The sequence below is a fragment of the Accipiter gentilis genome, chromosome 4, assembly GCF_929443795.1.
Source record: "Accipiter gentilis chromosome 4, bAccGen1.1, whole genome shotgun sequence".
Classification (NCBI taxonomy): Eukaryota; Metazoa; Chordata; class Aves; order Accipitriformes; family Accipitridae; genus Astur; species Astur gentilis.
This window is the reverse complement of record NC_064883.1, coordinates 30,167,954-30,190,765: the sequence shown is the minus strand read 5'-3', so window position 1 is coordinate 30,190,765 and position 22,812 is coordinate 30,167,954. Positions and strand designations below refer to the sequence as shown.

Here is a 22,812-nt window from a genome sequence, read left to right as displayed (position 1 = left end):
TTACCGTAGAATGAATAGAATTTTGGAAGTAATTTTAAGATAACTTGCAGAGTGAAGGAAAAACTGCTCTCGTGTGACTGGGAATGTTTTCAGATTAACTTATCCATGGACAACTTCAGTGTGCTGCTGTTCAGAGAAAATACAGATTCTTTAAGTTGTTTCCGATTTTTTTAAATTGCTTTCAAATGGCAAAGATGCATACACAAAAAATTTTAAATAGGATTGTTGCTTGCTGGTTTATTTGCAATTCATTTGAGGAGTGCTTGACTTACAGTTTCACAAAGCATAAACTATTTGCATTTGTGAACATTTTAATCTAATAAGTGCTTCCTTGGCTTTCTTTCAGAATAGAACCATGAGTTAAACAAAACTAAAACTGCAGATAATGAAGCCAGGGCACTCGTTCTTCATGTAAATGTTTCCTGCGTTTGTTTAGGTTTCTTCAAAAAGAGAAATAGTGCTTCTTTTAGCTTGAAGCATACCTTTTATGTTCTGTTTTTCTTGTATTTACTGGGAAATTTGTTCAATAGCTAAATAAATGCTAGCCTTTATTTGATAAACAACTGCCGATGCCATCATCCCTGCCATCGGAGGCTTACTAGATTTGCACAGTGGCCTAATAGACTGTTCTGATCAAAGTGCTACTTGTTCTCTTAAAAAAACAAACTTTCTAAGCCTTTATCAGCAGAGCCTTGTAAAGCTGCCTTACAGTCACTGGCAAAAATTGACAATGTAATTTACTGTGCAGGAAACAGGAGGCATTTTTCTACAAGAAATTTAACATACAAAGCACTCAGAGGAAATATTGGGCTATAATAATATAAACCAAAATCTGGTTTTGCTTTGAAAAGTTCATGAAGTATTTCTTGTAACATGTAATTAAAAAAAATCTTAATCTAAACTTTGTCTTCTTTCCAATATTTCTTTTGTAATTAGATTTGCTGAGGAATTTCCATCAGGGCTTTTTCATTGAAATATGTGGTTTCTGCAAAGTCAACATTTTCCACTGGAAATTGTTGGGATTTGCCTACAACTGTTCAGGTCTTGCATCTGGAGAACCCAAATACAAATTTCAGGTCAGTTAACATCTGAGCTACATTTGGGCTGTTACTGTATCCCAGACATTTGGAGGATCTTTTGGCCCTGTTCCTTTAGAGACCTGTCTTCCCGAATGCGCCAATGTTTTCTGTTTTTGCTCGTGTCCTGGGAGATTATTCTCCTCCTCTTTATGAAATATTCGTGCTCACACATAGTAACACAAACTACAGTATCTGATCAGGAAGCATAATTTCCCATGATTTATAGCTATTTAGTTGTCAGTGGTCTTTGAGGTTTGCTGGTAGGATGGTTATAAGAGTTGTGCTCTTACATTAAGAGATTTTACTGTACAAACTAGTTTAACTTTATTAATAGGGTGAGCTGGAGTACACTGTACTTCATACGTTAACTGAAAAGTTGTCTACATAATCCTCATTTGCAAAATCAGATGGCATTAATTTGTAAATCTGCAAGAGCCTGCTTGATTTTGGATGGTATGCTGTAAAGTATCGGAAGTGAGAGAGAAATATTTCTTTTCCCCTTAAGTAACGTATGCAAATTACTGCAACAATAAACAAGGACCACAGCGCTGATTGTTTGATAACGTTGGTCGAGGGATAGCCCATAGATGTTCTGAGCATACCAGCCATGAAGCTGGGGGAGAGGAGACAGCGCTGGGGAGACTTTTGTTGGCAAGAGAATGAGATCGTTCTGCCCAGTGTTCCCTGCCTTTGAACTGTTTGTCACTTTGAGAAGCCCTCCATCACGCACTTTGGCAACCTTGTTAGAGGAAAAACAGATTTGATTCTTAACTCTTTTCAGCTTTAGACCTTGACTTCCCATTTCCATTTTTGCTTGCACCTGTAATTTAAAGGAGGGTTTTATAGAAAACTTTTCTGAGGTGGGGACTGCTGGGAAAATATGTTGCTGTCTTTATTTTTGGAATGTTCATGTTACTGGGTTGGAATAAGTAAAACAAACATGTAATAGCAAAATAGTCCTTCTAAAAACGGTAAGGAAAGCCTTGATTTTTCACATCTGACAGGCAGAGAAAATCAGAAAGCGGTTGTGGCACTCTCGTAATGTGATAGGAGCTGACAGAGCATACATAGAACAATACACAACATATCATAAGCATAGATATAAAGGAGATGAAAGAATATTGCATGAATATATTTAAGTAACAACCATCATGTTAGCCTCGAAATGCTCTCAGGTCTGTCTTGTGATAACTCAGCTGATGTCCAACAGACAGCTTGTCTGTCAATCTTCTTAGACGTATGGATATGAGAATGCTCGCTAGCAGCCAACATATAATAAACAAAGTGATAGATCTAATAAACAAAAGTGAAGCCAGGCAGATTGGCAGCAGAGAATAAAAGATTTGAAAAGTAAATCAAAGAAATTCTTTGGTTATATATACAGACTTTCCCACATGAAGGAACCAACTCTAACCCATGTAAGAATGTTGAATTGCATACACATAACTGTAGCATTCACATACAGCATATAAAAGTTGGCAACATTACTAAAGCTGGTGGTTTAGGAGGAGGAAAAAATCACTGTGGATAAAATCACATCCAATTCAAGTAGCTATTCTATTCAGCTGGTGAAAATGGAGAAACTGCACAATGCAAAACAAATAGTCCCTTTTTTAGTTGTCATCTTTTTATGCTGCTTGTTCCTTCAGTGGTGCTTTTCCTTTGCATTTGCTGGGCCATATTCTATTTGAACTCTCCATACACTTATTCAACAGTCTCCTCTTTTCTAGTTCATTAATGAATCTTCAATAATGGTCCAGTATGGTCTTGCAATCATTTTTTTCCCCCTTTCTGCATACTCCTGGGTTTCTAGTCAGTGGCAAGACTCTCTTCCCATGATTATGTAACTTGGAAATCTATATCCTTATCACAAATATTTCAGAAAATGGTAAGCTTTTTTTCTTATACCTGCTATTTTTCTGGCCTTTTTGAAAGAATGTTACTATTTAAGAGGCAGGATTTATTCTACTGCAACACATCTGGTTTAGTATTTTATAATTCTTTAGTTACAACTTCATTAAGTACTTATAGAAGATTTACTTATGTATAATGGTGAAGATAATACTCACTGCAGCTTTTCAGTTCTCTAGAATGATACCTGAATTAAGTGCAATTGATATATAGAAATACTACTTCTAGTGTTCAATATGGGAAAAGCAGGCAAAAGTAATTACCTTAAAAACAATATTTTTGGTTAGGTGTCCATGTACTATGAGTAGTCTGTAGCTGAATTTAAGACTTCCTTATCATAAATGAATACATGTTCTTATTTTCTGGACGAATTAAGTATATCCAGATTCTTCTAACCTCATGGATCAGTAGATGTTTTTATTTTCTTTTTAAGACTTTAAGACATCATGCTGTTGTCAAATAAAGCCTGGGTCATTTCTAAAAGACGGTTTTTCAGAAAGGGCAACTGCAAGCTCAGCTTTTACTTTTCTTAGTTTATATTTTCACTTGATTTCTTTTTGGGGTGGGGGGAGTCTTCAGGTGGTTTTCAACCAAGAAAAGATGCATGCTGCCACTGTAGATCCTTAATATTGGTCAGGATGCTGCCACTTCTTCAAAAAAGGAATCGATCAAGGATTGCCAAGATATTGGAAAAGTGTTCCTGTCTCGGCATTTTCCACTCTGAAAACCATCTATTTGTGCTCTTGGAAGTTACTTAAATAGGGCTTAAAGTATTCAAGAACACTTTGGCTACATGAATCGCGTTGCGAATGCAAGAGAGACTTTGTTCAGATTCTTCACTATTGATCTAAAATCAGAGCTTACTCTGCCATTATCCACAACTGAGGAAAACGTAGGGCTGTCATCTGGAAGAATGTTAACACCTTTACCAGATGACACGGACGGGCTGCATGTTTCTGTGAACACTGAGAATAGTTTGACTTTGGAAGCGTCTCACGGGGCTGCAAACAATGAGCCAGAGGAAACAGGAGTCTGAAGATGCAGAAAGTTCACTTTTCTGTTGGCTATTGCCGTCTGGCTACCAGCTGCAGGTAAACGCATCAGTTCAGATTGGTGAATCTGAAATCAAGAAACTGCATTTTCAGGCGAGGAAATTGCCCTTCTGTGAAAGGAAGCTCATATAGACATGAATAAAGTCCACCATAGTAAAGAGGAAAAAGTAATATATACTGAATATTGATCCAACTGAGACGTTGCTATGCTAAGAACATTAATATATGGTGGATATTAACACAAACCCACACATGTACTCTTTGTGTTTTAAGTATTTTGAATCACTACTGTGACTCAGCTGCACCAAAGTCAAATTGGAAGAGAAGGGGATTTAATTGCCAGCTGGACAAGCTTGAACTAGAGGGCAGCTCTGGTTTAAGTACAGATGGGACGGTTGCGAGCACGGAATGTTTTTTCTCTTTTGTACATACCTAACTGTTGTCTTCTCACACAATATGTAATTTCTAGTGAATTTATAGAGAATATATAGGAAAACTGATATTTGAAGGATGGAAAGAAGTAAATTAACGCTGATTTTTTTTTTCTCCATGAATCAGTGCACCCATTGTTTTCCTGATTACAAACTGAAAATCATGCTTAATTTAAAGGACATTTTTTTATTTTTCGTACCATTACTGTCAAAGATTTTTTGCTTATGTCAAATGAATACTGTAAATTATTTTCAGTAGCAAAACATGTTCATTTCTTTGGAAGTTAACTGATTTTGTTATGTACTGTACGTATTTAACTTGGGAATCTTATTCAGAACAAAAAAAATCTCAGATTTCTGTAGGATAGTGATTAGATTATTGCACCTTCAGAAGGAATATTATTACTTTTCTGCCTGATAGGTGCTTACTGTAGTTTGTGGCCTCACTCACTGGGTCTACTGCCAAAAAATATTCAGATCACTGTTATCCCAGCCACCCTCTGGTTGCTTCAGCTGCACTACCAGGTTTCTCCTGCCTATAGTTTTATTGCTTGCTTCTGCTTCTAGATTATGCTTCATGCTTTAGCCAAGCTGGAGAATTCAGCTTGTTCTTATCTGGTAGTTGAGATGCCTGTTCTCACCTGCTCTGTTGTTATCTTGTTAACCCTTATCTTGCAACAGGATTAGGGTTGCACATACTCCTTTAGCAGGCAGTCTTGGTGGTAAAGAGACTGCCATACGCTGCCTTTTTCTGATGGCTGCTTCACCACCCATTTGCTGGAGAGTGGAATTAGGGAGGTGGAAGTCATCAGTACATCAATATAAAGTCTAGCCTATGTACTCAGATAGTAGGTTTAAAGATGAATTCTCCTGTAGAAGAAGAAAAGTTATCCCTCACCCCACCCCCTTTATCTAAATTCTTATCTCCCTTTTCCCCTGTTAAATTTTGTGCTGTTTACCAGTTGCTCTTAAATGTACAGCTTGATTCTGAATACCTTGTATTTTTATTTCTTTCTTCTCTAAACTCTTCTCAAGTCAAATTGCTTTTCTGTCCCTAGAACCTGTATGCCATCACCATTATGCTATAGCTTTCTGCTGATTTTATTCTCCTGCTTTCTAAATTCTTGCACACGTTTGGCTGTTACATCTCTTACGCTTCTCCTTCCATTTTGATGCTTTAATGGTCTTTCCTTCGGTGGGTTTGGTCTCCTCCCAGCTCTTTCAGCTTTCCTTCTTTGTTATCTGTCACTGGATGACTTCACTTGCTTGAGTTTAACTTTATGCAAGCTACTCATAAATCAGTCTCTCCAGTCTTGAATAATTTTCTTAGTCAACATTAGCTTGTCTTTTTGTATTTCTTCTGTAACCCTATCGCAAAGGAAAATGCAATAGGGGTAGAGCTCTCCAGAGGACAAGCTCTGCCAGGTGAGTTCAGGGGCACGTTGCTGTGGTTGCTGATGAAGTTACTTTTCACCTCCAGTGTAACTTCTCTGTGCCAGCCTCAGTCACCACAGCAAAGCAAAGAGGTGGAAAAATGTCTCTGTCTCACCTGATTGATAGAGTTCAAGCTGAACTGCCAGAGAAGGTGGCCTGTGCTAATGATCCAAGCTGCGGACTGGGACAGCAAAGTCATGGGCCATTTTCTTCCATTTTGCTGACTGCTGCCAGGGCAGTAATCTACTCCATAGGCAAGGTAACCAGCAGCTGGGTTGGCAGTGTCGCAGTCTGCTGCAGCTGTTGGCTTTCATAAAGGTTGGTTTGAGTCCCTACAAATTTTATGTCGATAATCTTGACTATTAATTATTTACTTTTCTAATCTCATTTTTTTCAAGTACCATAAAGAAACAGGCTTTTGTTTCTTCGTCCATTCTCTTTCCTCTTTATTTAACTTACTGTTTTCTAAAATGTTTTTCTAGACTAATAAATGCAAAATATTTCTGAGAAGTAAGGCTTAAATTGAGATACATATTTTCTTTAAATAAGGAGAATTTAAAAACATAAGGAGCTGTGTTCGCAAGTCAGGGGCTACTAGGGGTATTTTTACTCTTACAGATCTCAAAATATAAACAGAAGCAAAAAATAATATAAAATTTGTCATTGTTTTAGAGGGGCAAAAATGTAGTCAGTGTAGTTAAATGATACACATTTTTCAAAATATAGGACTGTTTTCATTAACAACATTCTCAATTTAAATAAACATTTAAATTTTTGGAGCAGTTTAAGAAAAAGAACTGTGAATGTTTCCAATGTCAGATTTTCTTTGTGTAAGGTGATAGTGTAAAATATCAATTTATAAACTGCGAAAGAATCAGTGATAGCTTTAATATGAAAAATACAGCACTAGTTATTAGACATTTCAGAGGTCTGATGAAAGTATTCATTTCCAGCTAGATCATGTCTAAGAATTTAGCTGAACATCAATATTTATATTTAGGTAGTGCTGGAGTTTGAATCATACCTTCTTTCAAGTTCTAAATATGGACAGTGTTTACATTAGTGAATCATAAGCATAGAACGTAGAGCTGAAATAAAATCTTTTTCTCCAGAGGTGCTTAAATATACATGACCCAAATCTTGGATCATACGTGCATAGTTCCGAAGAGCTGTGTATTTGAAAACAAAAACAAAACATTACAAAAAATTTTTTTTTCATCTGCACTTCCTGCAGTTTCTTGTGATAGGTAAAAATTAGTATCATGGAAGTAAGTTGATCACTTCTTATATACAAAAAGAGAACGTTACTACCCTTAGATTGCCTTGTGCATTTACTGTACAATTATTCTGGGTAAATCTTGTTCATCATAGGATCCAAATTTTATTTCTTGGCACTTGTAATTTGTTTGCTTCTAAAAAAGTCCCAACCTTTTCTATAAAAGTCTAGTCTGATACATAGTTTTTGGACTAAGCATACATTATATTAATTGAACAGTACAAAGAAGCTGCTGAAGAAATGTCCCTTTACACTGTGAATATGGTCATTTCTTCATACATGCAAAACATATGGAAGTTCTCTTGAGAACAGGCTCTGATCACTTCTAGTTGAATACATTAAGTGAAATCAAAATGGCTTTATAAGTTTTGTTTGCAGATAAATTATTGCCCAATGTCTATGCTGCTGACTACTTCAAAAGCAACTACAGTAGACAGAGAGTAGTGTGTTAAAAGAAGCAATGATGGAAGACAAGCAGGAAAGAAAGCTTAGCATGTTCAGCGTACAGCATAAACAAGATTGTGGTGACAGAAGGAAGCTTGACTGAGAAAAGACACATAATTTCTGTCATTCATACTCTTACTTAAAATATGCATCTTTGCACTGAGATAAAGTAGTACTAGAGTCTGGGGAAAAGATCTTAATATTGAAAACTATAGTACAGTGTGGTTTATTGTGTTTTTTGGGATGAGGAGGGAAGCAGTTGATAAGTTCCAGTTGTGAGTGAAGAAAAGCATCATAACTACCAGGCATTGATTGGCATTGCTTTATAATATTTGGGCTGCATCGTTGTTTTGCATGCAGTGTCCAGGAGCCTGCTCTGGCAGTCAGAGCAGGGAAGTATCTTATTAACATTGGTGGCATAATTCAGTGTAGTAGTGGGCAGAATCTGTTTTGCAAGTTTCACTGTGAAGGGTTCTTTTGAACATGTTTTAAGTTGCTGCCTTTTACTCTGGAAGTGGTGCTTTAGATTATTTTCGTCTGTTTTCTCTATCTGCCTGATTGTTTTTAAACTGCAATATAGAACCTCATTAAATCGAACCAGTCCATGAATGTGCCCTAGCTTTATGTGGAAAAACGTAATTGCAGAAGACTAGTTTTAGAAGTCTTAACTGTAAGTAGCCTGAAGTAAAAGCAAACGCTACTTTTGTTTTAGTATATCTTTGATATTTCATGTACATCTTTAGAGGACTGCATGTGATTGCATGGCTTTTACATATGTAATGCTTCATAATACACATTTCCAGGAGGAACTATAATTGCTAGCCTGAGCTTTTTAGCTTAGATCTAAAGTAAGACTAATCTTTGGTGGGAGGGAGCTGGTAATTTCTCATGCTAAATAGTACAAATTCATAACTGTGTCTTGGGAAGACAACCAGAAATAATTAGCATGTTGAAATGTTTTTGTCAAATTGTACAATATGCATGGAAATTAGAAAAACAATAGCAAATTCTCAGGAAGCAGGCATGATCTCTTCCCCTGTGTTTGTTTTGTTGAAAACCTAACTTCAGATTTAAACTTCAGAATTTCAAGATTACCATATGCTCTTAGCCTGCTTTTGACATGATAGCTTGTAGCATTGCCTGGAAATTGTTTTCTGTTGTTACAGTCTCCTCCATTCAGGAAAAAAATCCTGGAATAGTGTAGTGGAAGTGTCATGCTTTTCTAAAACACTTGCATTATCTGTGAGAACATACAGTTTCTGGTCCTTTGTGTAGTCAGTCAAATATTTTTTGCCTTTTGTTAAGTAGCAAGTAAACTGGCATCAGAGAAATGTAGCCATTCTCTGTTCTTTATTAAGGTGTTTCTTCTTAATCATTATTGTAATTGTTATAATAGATTCATTATTATAGTCATTGATATGATACATTCTGATATGATCCATGTCAAGAATGTTGATGTGTTCTGCTTTATCCTAAACATCTCAATATTTTTCAAAATGCTTTATTTTTATTGTCAGGAAGGTTATCAATTTGTGAATTACTTCTGCTATTCAGACTGCAACTTTTGTAATATTGATGCTTTGGGAAAAAATATCAGGTCAAAATGTAAAATATTCAAGTATTTAGGAGCAACTACTTGAAAAGAAAAGCAACTGAAAGCAGTATATAGAGTTATATGTATGGCTGTTGCTGTTATTCCTGCTATAATGCATAGTTTTCACTACAAAAGAAAAAAGCATTACTTAACTATTTTTCACCAGTTTGAAAGGTATTACAAATAATGAAGACTTTTTAAAATAGAACTTTAAGAGTTCTGTATCTAGAAAAAGCTGTGAATTTTAGATTATAGCTGAGAATTTTTTTTAGCGCCTTAGGAGAATGAGCTTTTTAAATTCCTTTGACTTTCAAGATTTTTTAATTTCTGCAAGTTCAAAAATTATTTTATTTTTAAGATTAAACCCTTTGTCAGGCTTTGTTAGGCTTTTCTTTGAAACATCTATTATTCAAGCTATGCATGAACTGGATAAACAACAGAGAAAGGAAGGAGGCAAGACATGCGACAGGTGGTTGATAAGCACCTGCCTAAACCAAATTGTCTCAGCAGTATGTTCCTCAATCTCAATCATGAATTCCACAATAAATTAAACATTCCTAAGATAATTTGGAGCTCATATGAAAGGGAACTAGTATGATAGGGATCCAGTAACCAGGTAAGCTTCCAGGGCTCCTCTGAAAGGAATAGTTGGGCAACAGCTTAATGTCATGCATCTCATGCTTGAACAGAAGTACTGGAAGATACTTATTTTGCCCATTTGTGTTATAGGACTGCTTACTTTATCAAAGAAACTTTTTATCTAGGACAAGTAGAATGATGTTCTTACTTTAGGAGACTTAGGTTTTCTCCTGTTCATAATGCTTGTAATTTCAAGCTAATGCGCAAATCACTTGGTATTTTTGAGTGTATGAAGACACTGTTCTGTATCCACAATTTACTAGATGCATACATTGTGTATATGAAACATATACTTCATGGAGTTGTTTCATCAGTTTGACGTGTTAAAATTGTAGACAACATTTATATTCAATCTATATGCATCACGGTAGTAGAGTCAGGCTATAAATAATATCATCTTCTTTGCTTCATAAACTTTTCGGATGCCAAATGATATACTGACTATTAATGTTTTCAGGCTTTGCTCTCTGTACATGATACTGTTGCTCAGAAGAACTATGATCCTGTCTTGCCCCCCATGCCTGATGATATTGATGAGGAAGAAGATTCAGTTAAAATAATCAGGCTCGTCAAAAACAGGGAACCATTGGTAAGTAACCCTGTCTTTTGTTTGCGGGTTTTGTGTTTGTGCGCAGGGTGGGGAGTGTTCGGATTATGAATGTGAATGGGTGACATTAACTTGAAATGTAGATAGATGGACATTATGCATTTTTTATTCATAACATTCAGTAATGCACTTGTGACTTCCATTCACAGTCATTATTAGTAAAGCACATGAAATGAATAATAAGAATGTGTTCATTCATGGTGTTTGAACATTATATATGTGGGCCAGTCTGAGTATTTACATCGATAATATATTCATCTTTTATCTTGAATTTGAATCATGAACTTGTTTTAAGATGAGAGAGGGAGAATGAATCCCCAAAGAAATCTTGACCTTTGTTTTGAACTGTGCCTGTTAGCATTCATGTAAAAAAATGTGACCTTTTGATACACTGAAAAGAAAGCGTAAAAACATATTTTAAAATACTTGAATTGAAACCTGGGCAAATTTAAGATGTCTGTTGTTGTACTTTGGATTATGAATACTAGAAAGTTAATATCTTCATGGGGATATCTGGAAAAATGAAAGGACTAAACCTAGGTTGTATTACAAGAATATGAAAATGCTTTACTGATTTGGTTATTTTTATTTGCTGTAGAGTGGGAGTCATCCTGTATAAAATTTAACTATATTCTTTTTCTCCTGCAAACCAGTAAGAGCTTTGTTTTATGTTATCCTGGATATTTGTTTTAATGGATAGCAATCCTGAAGAAATATCTGCAAAGTTACTTAGAGAAAGCCGTGATTTTGTACTTGAGATGACAGTGGGAGAGCGATGCCTCTGTTAGATCTACAGGGGTAGCTTGTCCCACAGTAGATATCTTACTATCACTCTTATTCTTGATGGATTTCTGGCATCAATAAACAAGAAATAAGTTTTGGTATTGACCCACTGCAGGTGCCCATGGGCATAATTAAAAGTTTGACCATATGGAAAGTTTTTACTTTGTTTTATCATAGTAAACCTTTTTGTTTCCTAAATATTTAAATCACAGCTTTAGGCTTTCCTTCTTTTTTTTAATCAAAGAAATTCTTTGAGGAAGAAAATGAACTTACTTTAGTATTTAGTATCAGAAAGAGTATTAATTCTTAAAGGTGTGAAGAAATTTGAACATGTAGTATGAGATGAGTTCTAATTGAGTAGCTTATTTTTAGTATTAATGAAAACACCCTTATTGTTTTTTCTTGAATTTGTCAGAAAAATCTTAAGAAAATATTAATTTACCTAGTTTCGTGTTTCAAACGTGATTTGCTACTAAGACTTGTGTGAGTTAAATACTGTAAGTTAATAATATCTCAAAGTAGATTGGATAAATAGCAACTCCGAAAATAAAACAGAGAGATTTTCTGAAAACCTATACAACATACATTATACATTGGCTTTTGAGATTTTAAGCCCTCTTAAAGGGACAAATAGAGTTGCCTAAACTAAAGGTTATTCTTGGATTGTTCCTCAAATTCCACTTTTGCCTGTTCACTCCAGTGGGATACTAAACTCTTCCACATACCTGTGTGTCTGTTGTGGTTTAACCCCAGCTGGCAGCTCAGCCCCACGCAGCCGCTTGCTCACTTTCCCCAGTGGGATTGGGGAGAGAATCAGAAGGATGAAGGTGAGAAAACTCATGGGTTGAGATAAAGACAGTTTAATAGGTGAAGCAAAAGCTGCACATGCAAGCAAAGCAAAACAAGGGATTAATTCACTCCTTCCCACCGACAGGCAGGTGTTCAGCCATCTCCAGGACAGCCGGGCTCCATCACACATAGCGGTGACTTGGGAAGACAAACGCCATCACTCCAGACATGCCCTCTTCCTCTTTCTTCCCCCAGCTTTATATGCTGAGCATGACACCATATGGTCTGGGGTATCCCTTTGGTCATTTGGGGTCAGCTGTCCTGGCTGTGTCCCCTCCCAACTCCTTGTGCCCCCCCCAGCCTCCTTACCAGTAGGGTGGGGTGAGAAGCAGAAGAGGCCTTGGCTCTGTGCAAGCACTGCTCAGCAGTAATGAAAACATCTCTGTGTTATCAACACTGTTTTTCAGCACAAATCCAAAACACAGCAACATATGGGCTACTGTGAAGAAAATTAACTCTATCCCAGCCAAAATCAGTACAGTCTCTTAAAAGGTGCATCTTTTGTGCTAAGGAGGTAACAGAGAGGGGTTTTTTAGAACTTTCTTTTATTAGGCAGGACGGTAGCCATGGAAAACATAAAAAATGTGAGAGAACTCAGTTCTTCAGTTTAAGACTGCTTAGTTTATTTTCCAGGATGAAAACAGCCTTATAATGGAATCTGTGCTTTACTCAAAAGAGGCAAAGGGCGGGAGCTAATTGCAGCCTACAACTACTTGAGAGTGGGGAGATCACAAGGACCGTAGAGTCAAACCCTTCTCAGAAGTGAAAGTTGCTAAAACATGGGGCAAGTTGCAGCCCTGTGAGGTTAGTTTGAGAATTAGTAGAAGTATTTCATTAGGTGCAAAGTCCAGCACTGGAGCAGAGTAAGCGGAGATGGGGAATGTCCACCCTATACTATAAGGCAATGGCTGACCTGATCTGGCACTGACAGTAGTGTCCTGCCCTGAGTGGAAGATTGGCCTGAATGAAAGCTGGTCTTTAACCAACATTTCTAAGATTGTACCTTATCTGTATGGGAAAGGAGTATTTGTGGTCTTTCCAAATCTCCAGCCTATCTTGATGTTTTATTTTTGTTGGAGAAGAGCTTATGGTGAGTTCTGTTTTGCATGTTACTTCATCTCCAGGAAGACTTTGAAGAATAGTGTGTAGCATCCTCTTCCATAACCCACCTTCAATCCATTTTAACATTATTAAGGTTAACGTCAAACATTAATTTCTTTGTGGCAGATTTATAGTGACAACTTATGACACCATCACGACAATACATAACAAACCTATTATTTGTGTCTTTGTCTTCCCCAGATTTCTGCTCCCCCTCCCCACCCCCTTAGGAAGGGGTGAGAAGAAACAAGGATAGTAATTCAGATAATGTCTTACCAAAATATGGCATGGGAGAATAAATAGAAACAGGTTTATACTAGGTATATTTTATCTACTGCATTGATGCTTCCTGAAGTTATTTTACTTAAGAAAGGATATGCCATGATCTATGTTTACTAAACTATTTAAAATTTCATTTTCTATTTATATCCATGTCTTTTTAATGGCTTTTCCTTCAGAGCTTGTTCTAAAGTCTTGGATATTCTTAGTACAGATCAAAGAGTCTCTACTTGTTCAGTTTATCTATTCCCTATTGTCTAGTCAAAAAGTCTGACTTCCACTTACATCGTTATATCAGGATTCTTGCTACTGAGCTTGAGATTGGAGGTACCATACAATATTTTTTCTGGTCTGGTTTCTTGACTTGAAGATAACTGAACTCTTTGAGCTTTTATTTCACCTCAGATACATTCTTATTCTCTATTTGTACACAAACAGTAGAGATTGTTTTTCTGCAAAGCAGTAAGTTTTACATCAGTTGCAAACCCTGGATGTTCTTGAATTGGATATCTCCTTTGGATGACTTTCAACAGTAGTCTCTGTGAAGCAAATTAGGCACTCTCTTAGCTTCTTTGGAATATATCTAGTGACCATTTTTATATAAAACTGCACCACATTTCCTCTTGTACTTGTTCATGATTTTCTCTGAGTTAAGCACCTCACTGGTGTTCTGAGCTGGTGTTAATCTCATATTAATGAAGCCTGAGTTCCCAGGAGTAATCATCTCAAAAGAGAGGGAAACACATGGTTTGTGGGAGGGCCTTCTGTTTGCCAGATTTCATCAGTTCAGAAGTCAGTGCTGAACTTCCCTCCAGTTTTTTGGAAGAGATGATTTAAACTTTTTGTTAATCCTTCCACAGTTGTTTGGGTTTTTTTTTCTTCTAAATACTCTATTAGCAAATGCCATTCTAGCAGTGTCTCGCTCAAGCAAGGTAAAATTGTGTTAAGAGGTTTTATCTGAACAAAGTAATTTAGAACATCTCTGAAACTTACATGAAGAGAAGTAGAAACATCTCTTTCAGAGATTCCAAAATTCACCTGGCTATAATTAGGCTTTATATTAGATAACTTTGAGGGTTTTTACTTATGCCTGCCTCTCATGGGCTTTTTTAGCCACTGCCATGTTCCTGGTTAAGCATTTCTGGTACCCAAGATGTACAACCACACTACCAGGGGTTCAGTTCCCGGCCTCTCACTACTTCCAGCTCCCAAATGATATTCCAGGTTTGTTACAGATGTTGTGCAGTTATTCTGAATAGGATGCTTATTCATGGTAAGGTGGTTACTTCTTCATGACAGATTCATTTCACATAAATTTAGCCATTTGAAAACTAGTATCTATGCTGTGTCTATAGTCAAGAGAAAAATAGTCAGCTCCAGAGAATGAACCATGCCATCTATCTGAGATGCCTGCCGTAATGAAAGGATGATTCATTCTCAGAACAGTTCATTAACTATAGCAGGAGCCTAGACACCTGGCTTGAACTAGATACCTGATTTCTATAGCTGAACTTGGGTGAAATTAATTGCGGTGATTTCAAGGAGTCGTTTACATGTTCTGCCCATGCAGATTCTACAGCTCTTGCTCGCCTCTTACTCTGAGTCCCTGTAACTTGGTTCTTGTTAGTGAATGAGCCCAACTGTTTTACAGGGGGGGATTAATTGGGGTCTAGGCAGAGCTCTAGTGTGCATAGTCTACATGTATGTGGGCATCAACTTTTAAATAACTCTTCACTATAAGGTAGGTAACTGATATTTGTATTTACATTTTCAATAGAGAATGAATTCAAATAAGGCTTATTGAAGTACTTATTTGCATTCAACATCTGCATGTGCTTTTGTTTAACAGAAACGTATGCAAAAATGTAGTAATATTGATGTAGTCTTTCTTTCTTTAAAAATAAAGGCTTATAATGTTTATGTTCTGGAACCAGCAGATAAATGGAGAACTAATAAAGCTCACATCTCTGAAACCCTGAGTGATGCTCACCAATCAGTGTTACTACATTAAAAATGAAAAAACAACCCAAACCCCAAAAAACAGTGAAAGAGCCTTGTATTACTTTTAGTGCTTTTGCATAGTACACCTTTAAACATTTTCTTAGTCTGATCACCATATGGCTCCCAAACTCCTTATTTTTCCCTTTAAAAGTATTTTAAACTGAGCTATGCTATTACATCTGTATATGTCTCATTTAGGGTAACTTACACTTTTGGCTAGCAACACTGAAAATATTTTCCAGCTCTCAAGGTCCAGTCTAACCTTCTTCCATTTTTAAAGCTCTAAATGAGGAGCTGCACTGCACATGTAACTGAAAGTACTGGAGCTGAACATCTCATAAGGAGAAATTCTTGCCAGATTATATATACTTCATAGTTTAAGCAGGGCTGGCAACAGTACAAGAGAAGCTGCTTTTTCAGAAAATCAGCTCTTCGGTTTTCAAAAAGAAATCTACTTGTGTTTGATGATTTCTTTTTAAGTGTTCTAAATTGGGAGGGAAGGGGAATTTAAGGAACCCCCTTTTTTTCTCTGTGTACTATAGGTACAGCAAAAATACATAAACTCAAATAGTGCTTTTCATTGACCTGCCCTTTCACTTTGAGTTTACTGTAGAGAAGTTATTAGGAGTGAGCTAACTGGGGTTAAATAATTTCCCAGTAAATTTGAACTTGATTTTGCACTTTGTTTGAAAATTCCTATATACCTGTTATCTTTACTGGGGCATCTTTCAAATCGGCTAATCTGTGCTAGGAAAATGCATTTTGTGCCAGTAGTGAAAATCACGTAGAGCACGAAGTGACCATTCCACTTGGACAAGAGCCTTGTTGTTACTTCCAGATGCCGTCTGGGTCAATACTGTGGTCTTTGATCACACACAAGTGGTTTTTTGGAGGTCTGTCTAAAAACAAAGTGAAGTACCCATTTCCAGACATCAGCACTGGGCTGGGGTAGCTGGGTGATCACAGTTAGAAGGCTGTCAGTCATTGCTTGCCTTTTGCATTTGGTGGCATTTAATAGCGTTGACTTCTAGATAAACTGCATAAAGCCTTTCTGTACAAGGCTTTTTTCCAGATTAATTAGGAGAGCCTCTGTTTAATATGGACAATATAGTGGAAATGTCCTGTATTTATATTTGGCTCTAGCATCCTAATACTGCTTTTTTCTTTTTGATGGATATATTCAGAAAAAAAAGATGCTTTGTACTTTTAAACAGACGTAACTATGCAGGTATTAGTAATAAACTTCAATTTAATAGCTGTTGCTGCAAGGTTAGAACTCAATATTGAAACACAGGCTAGAGGGGTTAATGTTTTGTTTAATATATTCCTAATGGTATGCAATTCTTTTTGCAGAGAAGTCTAATCATGAGTTTTTAAAGTGAGATTAGCTGCAGCTAAATCTTTTATCTTTTTGAAGCTCTCACACTCATTTGAAACTGTAATACAAACAAATGCTTACTGATACAATTACATTATAAACAACACATAAGAATAAGGCTGGCAAATTGCAGAATTACTTTGCTTGTGCATAGAATGTCTTACTAATAACTTTAAGATGTAAAATAAAACGCACAAACACAGCACATCAATTTTGCTGTGGAGTGCTGGCTACCGTTAAAGTTTCAGCCAAAGAAAATATTGTGTGGTGACTGTTAATTTTTCTCTATTTGCAATAAATGCAGCTTGCATATAGTAAAATGTAAATTAATCTCCCATTTTTTTCTTGTGCTGTGTTGCCATCTTAGAGGCAGAGGGAAAGGGAAAGAAGTTTATTTACAGTCAGTAAAATTGTTAACTGTAGTAAAATGTCACCCCCATTATTTACTTGTACTTATGTCAGCTTCACATTCGTGAAACACTTAAAAATTGAAGTCGTGATAAACATGATACTCATGTTTAATCTAAACAAATATAGAAAGGTGGGTGTAAAAGCAATTTAATTATTCAAGGAACTTTATAAAGTACTTCTGTACCTTGCTTCAAGCACAGCACTTCCCTGATGGAAGGAAATTCTAACCAGTGATGGTGGAGTGTACATAGCACTGTCTTGTACTTAGAGGTGAAGTAATACTGTTCATTCACTAATCACAAATACAGAAATTTTCAGAAAATTGACTTACCTGCCACAGTCCTAAACATCTCTGTCGATAAACAAAGTTAGAGCTATTGCAGGTAACCAATGACATTAACATGGCCAAGTAATCACGTGCAGCTAAAAAGCTGTTGGCCAGGAGGTGCTTTTTTTCATGTTGTTTTTTAAAAATACTGGATCAAATAACCTTTTTGGAGGTGATTATACAGTACGACTTATCTAGCTAAAATCCCCCTCCTTATTCTGTGGATTCTGTCTTCCCAAGCAGGCCCAGCATGTCCCCCCTCGCTCCTTCCCGTCTGCCCAAAAGGACTGGCACCGCAGCTTGGCAGCGGCTCTATGCTCCAGGTCCCGTCCCTCCTCGCTTGTCACTGCCGCTGTCTGCTGCTTCCCCATCGCCCCGTGCCTCTTTTCAGCGCACCCTCGCAGTTCTTGTTACAAAGGCATTTTTCTCATCTAGACAGCTGTTCGCTGGAAATTTAGCTACATGATGTCATTTTACCTAAATACCTTGCACTGTGTTTGTGTAATGTATGAAAACAGTCATGACTAACTCAGGAAACGTTCCCCTCCTCTGCATTTCTGTCCCGCAGGTATTCCAGGTGAGCCCCGATGTGCGGGGGCATTTCTCAAAGTCATGTTTATTTATTGGTAACACTGTAAAGCAAAATGACGATCAGTGGGTGCACAGGCAGTTCTGAGCATAAAGTGCAAAAATTATGAACACGGATAGACTTTTTGTGCCCACAGTATGTAACGTGGCCTGTTTTAATGTAGGAACAACAATTTATCAACTTTCAGCAGTAGGTTAGTACAGTTTTAGCAGCAGACTCAAGTAAGGTATGCTGGAGTTAACATTAAGTTGGAAAATAAACTTTTTCTATCGTTGGTCCTTTTTTAAAAGCTGTGTACATACAGAACGCGTGAGTTACTTCTGAGTAGAAAAGAAGTCCCATTTTAAGAGGATAGTAATAGAGCAACATACTTTGTATATTCTTTTCATGAGCAAGTATTATTTCTGGCTTATTCATATATTGATATGATGTCAACTTTTTGCAGTTTTACTTAGCAAATGGTTTTTAATGTAGTGAATTAAAATTATGGTGAGATTAACGAAATAACTTTGTTTTTTCTTTCTTTTTTTTTTTTTTTTTACCCAAGGGAGCTACTATTAAAAGAGATGAACATACTGGTGCAATTGTGGTGGCCAGGATAATGCGTGGAGGAGCTGCAGATAGAAGTGGTAAGGTGTTGCTGCTTGGCACTAGCCGTTGAAGTTCTAGAACTTGGAACAAGATGAGATAAAATGGCATATTGTGTAGAAATGAAATATGTCACTATCACAAACAAAAATATTTGGGGTCTGGACAGTTTTCCAAGGTGATATTTCAATACTGGTGAAAGTATTCGTGCTGAGTTTTTTCCCCAATTCAGTTGCAACCAGGTACCCTTGAGTTAGCAGATACAGGGGGGTTTTTTAGATGTATCATGGTTTGTTTCCAATTGAAGGCATCCCCTTAGAAATGATGGGATATGCCAAGATTATAACCTGCTGATGGAGAAACTCAGGATGGTTGCATTGTTTTATATTAGGACATCCATTTGGAGTTTCAGCTGGTAATTCTCAAAATACCAGCACATCCTTGACTGCCGTTGTTTAGTTTGTTATGCTCAAAGTCTGCAAGAACTCGAGCAAGAGGCCCTGCATTATACTCTAAAGTGCCTCTTTTCACTGAAGAGAATCTAGGACAGCTGTGTTTCACACTTAGATGGGGTAACAGAGTAAATCTAGATACATATATTGTTAAATTAGCAAGCATTTGTGCCACAAATTAGCACTCACAGCCTAAGTGATCTTTGCAGTACTTGCAGCTGTGTTGCAATAAGAAGGTAGTATGAGTAGAAAAAGAATTGGCGCAAATATTTTTTCAAACATCTGCATGAAAGTCTGGAAAAGTCATAAAGAAATGGTACTAATTTTCAGGAGAAAGGAAGGGAGGTGAGTAAACCAACCATCTCAAAACTTATCTGTGAGGACAGTAGGTGTTGTTGGGTTCACCATTTATTCCTGCTTCTAAGTTAGAGCTTAAAGTGGATGAACGAGGGAGAAAAAAGCTGAAAGGTAGTGGTATTTTTTTGTATAATACATAGCTACAGTTTAACAACTCCTCTGTCTTCTGTAGGTCTTATTCATGTTGGTGATGAACTGAGGGAAGTCAATGGGATTCCTGTAGATGATAAAAAACCTGAAGAAATAATACACATTTTGGTAAATACCAAACATTTTAAAATTAATTTAGGGAGTCAAGAAAAAGTAATTAGACTTATGATTTCTGGTGTATTTCTTAGAAAAAAGTATGTTCTACAATAATGCCTTTTCTTTCAGTGCCATCATTTACAAACCTCTACTTCTTTTCTCTTAAAGAATGATTTTCCACGCATTACATATATATGCAATTATAGATTACTTGTAAAGAGTTAAATGACAGTAATATGGCTATAAATAATGTTGCAGATCTCAATGTATAATCTACAGTGTTTGAGGCACACCATGATCTGTCGAATTCAAACTATTTTAAATGTATTCATTAATAACGCGCTAACTCCATGTGAAAATTAATTCATAATACATGTACTTGATAGCTTGTATAACTAGTATATTAAGATTATATTTTATATGGACTTGCAGTATATAGCCATATATATGATTATGATTGCACTCTTCTGAACTACAGAATCTCTAAAGCCAGCCTAATTACTTACTTATGGACCACTATCACAAATTTAGAATTTTTCAGAAATATTTAATATTTTTACAGCAAAGAAACTGATAAGGGTCATGACAGCTCTTTATATTCATGTTGTAGGCATTTCTATATACATACATACCTTGCTGTCCTGCTGAATTGAGCAGCTGTCTCACAGTTTTGGTTCAATAACCAAGATGATTCATTTCAAGTGTTAGCCCGCTGATACTCCTACTTGCTTTATAGTTTTGTGTTCCCTACAGAAACATATTTTCCGGCAAAAATTAATATTTAAAAATCTCTAGAAACACAATAGTGCTAGAAAAGGTGTGAACAATTTCCCCATTTACCTCCTTGAGGAACAATATAAACATCAAAAGCTAGTTAGAGCTTGTTTCAAAAGTAACAGAATTATTGATTCCAGTCCTAGGGCTGGTGAAATAAGAACTTGGCTGCTGCTTGTCAAACAGTGAGCTCTTGGATCGCAGACATGCCGGCAAAAGTATGTCTCACTTGGTAGTGGACAGGCCTGTTTCCATTTTGCTTAAATCGTTGGCTCTCTGTTGCACTCTGCTAGTTTTATGAAACTTGTCGGCTGCATGCAATAGTAGCAGAGGCTCCAGCTGATTAGCACTTCCTTCAATAGCAAAATGTCACTGAGGCAGTGGGAATATATTGTGGTTAATAAGTAAAATGCAGCCAGACACACTTTAAGTGGGATATAGGGAAAGATGAATGGATGAGGTGGTTGATGATGGCTAACTTGTTTTAAGATTTATAGTAGAGGGCTTTTTTTCCATTTAGTACACATAGTCTATTCAAATATGTTTTTCTTTTCTAGTTTCTTAAAGTTGCCAAAAGAATAAATCCCCCCCAATGGTTTTATATGATAAATATGGCACAAGCCTGTTTGAATTTTTCTATCAGTTTTTTTTGAAAAATGAAATGTTAGTTGGATTTTCCAGGGATGTCCAAACTGTGCCAGGAGTCCAGTGGTTGCTTCTCATATGCATACATTTTAGCTGTAGCATTTGCGCCTGCTTTCAGTGCAGAAGTGGGACCTCTGAAACGTACAGGTCCCAGTCCATCTCTGCCCACCAGTGAAGCAAATAAAACCGAGCGTTTCAAGTGGGTATTTTAATCTTTGCAATGCAAAGTTTGGTGTGGTGAAGCTGTCAAATTCCACAGATTATGCTTGGGAGAGGATAGATTCATTATATTTGAGTATTTCTACATTAATTTGAATTTCTTTTCCTTTTAAGATTTCTTTGAAATGTATAGCTTAATTCTCAGTACATTTTCTTTTCAAATGTTCACCAGGCTCAGTCTCAAGGAGCAATTACATTTAAAATTATACCTAGTGTGAAGGAAGAAATGCCAGTGAAGGAAGGCAAGGTAGGCAAGACTATTTCAGAAGCTATTACAGTAACTGTTATACTGAGGTTATATATTGTTTGGTTGGATGACAGAACCAAGAATGTGATTTGTGCCTCTGAACTCAGTTTTTCTAATGTGACAGTGTGCAGTGCACTGTACACTTCAATACTTACGTGCTGGATTTACAAGTGGATGTAACATGGTTCTTAAGCCCTAACTCCACAGCTGTGAAGTTGACATAGGTAATCTTCCATCTTCTGCAAGGACCTGGCTTGCTTCCAAGTACTCCTTTTCTTCCATTGTACACTGGGTAGAAGACACTTGATAGCACCTTGGTTCAAAAGTATCTTCTCTTCAGTTCCCCATATGGCCCACTATTCACCTGCAAAGTCCTATTTGCCTTGTATCATAGAGCCTTTACTACATTGGGATTGAGGTTGCAGAAGCAATGAATTGAACATTCTCATGTGAACTTCTAATGTGAGGTGTCCATAAGCATGTTTTACAGCAGTAAATGTTTGGTGCTTTACATTATTTAGTTCAATGGTTTTGAACAGTAAAAGCGAAAAAGGGAGATACCTTTGGATTACATTTAATATTTTGATTCTAAAGACAAAACACGGTTTGTTTCAGATGTTTATCAGAGCTCTGTTTGACTATGATCCTAATGAGGATAAAGCAATTCCTTGTAAAGAAGCTGGACTTGCTTTCAGAAAAGGAGATATCCTTCAGATCATGAGCCAGGATGATGCAACCTGGTGGCAGGCCAAACATGAAGGTGATGCCAATCCCAGAGCAGGCTTGATCCCTTCAAAGCATTTCCAGGAGAGGTGAGCTACTGAGAAGCATAGTTTCATTGTTTTTTGTAGTAAGAGAAGACACTTATTTGCCGAGTTGTTATGTTAGCATAGTTGTCGTATGTAATGCTCATAGATCACACGGGTATGATAAACCTGCATTTGCAGCAAGACAATTGAACTTGGAAACCTGTTGCTGAAATACTTTGGATTTCCTTATTTGTCTGGCTAGAATTAATAATGACAAAACCCGATAGGATAACACGGATCCAGATTGAAAGAAAAAACATATGGGAAATAGCACATCAGTATCTGTATT

At 36.7% G+C, this 22,812-nt stretch overlaps 1 protein-coding gene across 2 annotated transcripts in view; it reads left to right on the top strand.

Annotated features, from left to right (window-relative positions):
• The window catches only part of MPP7 (MAGUK p55 scaffold protein 7), a 158,052-nt gene that overhangs the window by 99,511 nt on the left and 35,729 nt on the right, over positions 1 to 22,812 (top strand). For both annotated transcript variants that reach the window (XM_049798957.1, XM_049798956.1), the window contains exons 7-11: positions 10,318 to 10,449; positions 18,734 to 18,815; positions 19,756 to 19,841; positions 21,640 to 21,714; positions 22,330 to 22,526. In XM_049798957.1, the coding sequence (XP_049654914.1) occupies positions 10,318 to 10,449; positions 18,734 to 18,815; positions 19,756 to 19,841; positions 21,640 to 21,714; positions 22,330 to 22,526 (572 nt within the window). The remainder of the gene's footprint in view (positions 1 to 10,317; positions 10,450 to 18,733; positions 18,816 to 19,755; positions 19,842 to 21,639; positions 21,715 to 22,329; positions 22,527 to 22,812) is intronic.